The 3,668-nt window shown below is 24.2% G+C and overlaps 1 protein-coding gene across 1 annotated transcript; it reads right to left on the bottom strand.

Moving 5' to 3' along the window:
• On the bottom strand, positions 1,304–1,684 carry LOC107637465 (rapid alkalinization factor-like). The gene has a single exon (XM_016340876.1). The coding sequence runs from the start codon at positions 1,682–1,684 to the stop codon at positions 1,304–1,306; it is 381 nt and encodes a 126-aa protein (XP_016196362.1).

Below are 3,668 nucleotides of genomic sequence, written 5' to 3'. Positions count from 1 at the left end.
AGATTGAACATACTTCTTGTGCTTCCAATGTGTTTACCAAACACACCCTACTTACTCAAAGACAAAAGCTAAAGAAAATAACAATAAGAGTAAGCTAAGAGAGACTAAATGGTAACATAGAAAACAAGCTAAATTAAGAGACTCTTCTTCTTTTATTTTATTAAACTTTTCATATTTACATAGAATTTTAAACTAAATCGAAACAAGCCAAATCATAACACTACTACTATATAAAACAAACTACTACTAGTAGCGGCTAATAATGAGTCCTATAATAATCAAAGTGTATATACAAAGAATTAAATCTCATGTAATAATTATCAATTTTGTGATTCTCTTCTTTTTTTCTGTTTTTTTTAGTTTAANCACTATAAAGCCATGGGCTATAATTTGGGCCTAATATGGGAGATTTCTTTTTGTTTTTTTAATTTTATATTTGTTGTGGTTATTAATTTTATTATAATTTAAATTAATTTATTTAAATTTTTAGAATACGTATTACATATTTGCATGTTCTTTTCTTATATTGGATTAATATTTAAACTAATACTAACTAATTTTTTATTATATCAATTTTTATTTTTTCACTAAATATATTAGTCACTATTATTTTTTGACACTTACCTTAATAAAGATATCATAAATATTTTTATATAAAAATTTGTTTAAAAATAAGACTGATTTTTTAGTTATATGTTAAATAAAAATAATATTTTTATAAAATACTAAAATTAAATTCTATCATTTACTATCCATTTATTAAAATAAATTATCTTTTTATGAGAATAATTATAAAGTCTTTGTTGAAATATCACTAATTTTTTTATATAGAGAAAATAAAAAGAAGGCTAAAAAGAGATAAATATTTAACAATAGTAACCTAACGTTGAAGCGTTTAAACAAAAACTACATAATACATATTGACCGAAACAAATTAAAGAAAACAATAATATACTAATTTTTATTAATAGAAATTTTTCTATGGATAAGTAATCGAAGACAAAAGCTAAAGAAAATAACAATAACAGTAAGGTAAGAGAGATTAAATGGTAACATAGAAAACAAGCTAAATTAAGATACTCTTTTTCTTCTTTTATTTTATTAAATTTTTTATATTTACATAGAATATTAAACTAAATGGAAACAAGCCAAATCATAACACTACTACTATATGAAATAAACTACTACTAATAGTCGTTAATAATGGGTCTTATAATAATTAAAGTGGATATACAAAGAATAATCATAAACCTAGCTAGATAGCTAAAAAATAATTAAGAAGAAGAAGATGATGAATAATAATTTAACCATGGGTGGAGCCATGGCCACCACCACCACCACCACCCCTGCATCGAGTAATGGGACTGCAGCCACGGTTGTAACGGTTGGCAGGAGGACCCGGTCTACAATTCTTGGTGGTATTATCATTCTTCGAGCATGGAATTCCATTCCTCCTCATTGCATCGTTCCCTATCACCTTCTTCATTGATTCAAATATTTCTATGTTGCTCTCTGAATCCATCTCAAATTTTTTCTTTGCTTCCATGCACTCCCCTATCGTCCCATTGCATAATGACAAAGGTATAATCTTCGTCATCATGCGAATTCCGGCCACCGCCGTCATCATGGTGGCGATGCAAGCCACAATAAAAGCTATGTAAAGTGAATAGTTCTTGTTGGCCATCCTATTATTATTAATTTGTTAGTAGAAATAAAGATTAAGAATATTATTGATCGAGTGTGACAAAATTACCACCTCTAATATCGATATTTATAGTGAAATATTGATGTGTATAAATCGTATACCAAATCTTATTATTAATTTGAGATACATTCTATTTTTGTTTTAATAATTATGAAAACATCTGAATATAGTTACATGTAATTAACTATTTTATGGATATGTGTATTGTGTATATACTGTATAGTATCACCATTCCGGTGCTAGTCCTAGTCATTAGAATAATAAGATAATAATCGATATTATCTTAATTAGTTATTAGAGATATCATATATATTTATTATTTTAGGAAATCAAATTCAAGTTATTCCTTAATTCACGTATTTCACAATAGATTAAAACTAATCTTGATATATTATTAGTAGTATAGAGAATATGTATGTATTTTATCTTAATAACTTAGACAACAAGTAACAATTATCATTTCAGGAATAATGGATAAAACATTATCCACAATATATTATAGGAAGCTACATACAAAATTATTTGATTAAGATTTAGTATGATTCAAAATATATCTTATTAAGATTTGGTATGATTTTAGACACGATAATATATACATTGTTTCTTCATTCAATCTTTTTTTATCTACAAATTTATAGATCAGTCTAAACGTAATTACTTTTTATATCATTGATTGAAAAATAATAAATTTTATTTTTACGTAATAATATTTAATCACAGCTTTTTCAATTCTGTGCATTATTGGAATCAATACTATTAATATATAAGTCGTTAATTATTTGTCTTTTATTATTTCCTCTTACCTTTTAATGTATAACCCAAAATAATTTTATGGGTTTATTTCTAAGAGTAATACATGAGAATTCGTACCCTATTTTTTTAATATAAGCGATCATAGAGATAGTGGCGGAGTTAGTTCAGACAAGGGGGCATGACCCTCCAAATTTTTTATAAAAAACTTAGTAATACTTTTTCAAAAGATAAAAAATAGTTCAATTGACTTAAATACTTTACTATAATTTAAAGTATCTAATAAGTTCAATAAACAATACTCTCTCTATCTTTAAGTTCAAATATAAAAAAATTAGATATTTTTTATTTATTTAATTTATTTTTTTATATAATAAAAAATAATAGAATATTCAATAAGTATTAATATTATTGTATTTGTATAAATTGATAAAAAAATTCAATAAATATTATAAATTTTAATATTTGTCATTCTAACTTCTTCTTTATATATTTTACAGGATATATATTCAAATTTCTATATAAAATAATAATAAAAAAATCAAAGAATTGATACATTTTTTAAGAGGAAGGCCAATATTTAAGAAAGAAAACATATAACTTTTACAATATCAACACCTGTAGATAGTTCTTCTACTTTAATGAATCACGAAGAAAGTGATATATAACCTTCAAAAGTTCAAAAAGTTACATCTGATGACTTTAACCTTAACTTTTTGGAACGAGATCTTGAAAATAGTTTTAAATTTGGCAATATCACCCAAACCCAAGAGATGAGATTAGACGAGTTTATCTTAAATGAGTCCATATCAAAAATATTTTAACAATTATTTTCTATCTAAACCCCCCAAAATTTTGTTTTAAGTTCCGCCATATAGAGCTAGATGATGATGGACAATTGGACATATACAAGATATGAAATATATAAAAATTATTTTAGGGTAAGCATATCAACATCCGATCCTTATTACTATTCAATGCATGAAATAATTAACAATATATAATGACGTGTGCGAGTTAAAAATAATTGACAAAATAATAATTTGTAGTACTAGTACTTTAAGAAATATATATAATGAGATATACTAGTAACATAATAAATTAAAAAGAAGAAAAGTATGAGTGAAAAAAAAATTATAGGTGTAAGTTAATTATATTAAAGAGAGCAGTTACTATAGCTAATTATACTTTTAGTATACTAATAAATTTCTTT

The sequence above is a fragment of the Arachis ipaensis genome, chromosome B04, assembly GCF_000816755.2.
Source record: "Arachis ipaensis cultivar K30076 chromosome B04, Araip1.1, whole genome shotgun sequence".
In the NCBI taxonomy this organism is placed as follows: domain Eukaryota; kingdom Viridiplantae; phylum Streptophyta; class Magnoliopsida; order Fabales; family Fabaceae; genus Arachis; species Arachis ipaensis.
Note: the sequence above shows the minus strand (reverse complement) of the source record. Positions and strands in the feature narration are given on the sequence as shown.

What these genes read in the sequence shown, in the direction of transcription:
- LOC107637465 (XM_016340876.1), bottom strand. Translation starts at nt 1,684, where the DNA reads ATGGCCAACAAGAACTATTCACTTTACATAGCTTTTATTGTGGCTTGC.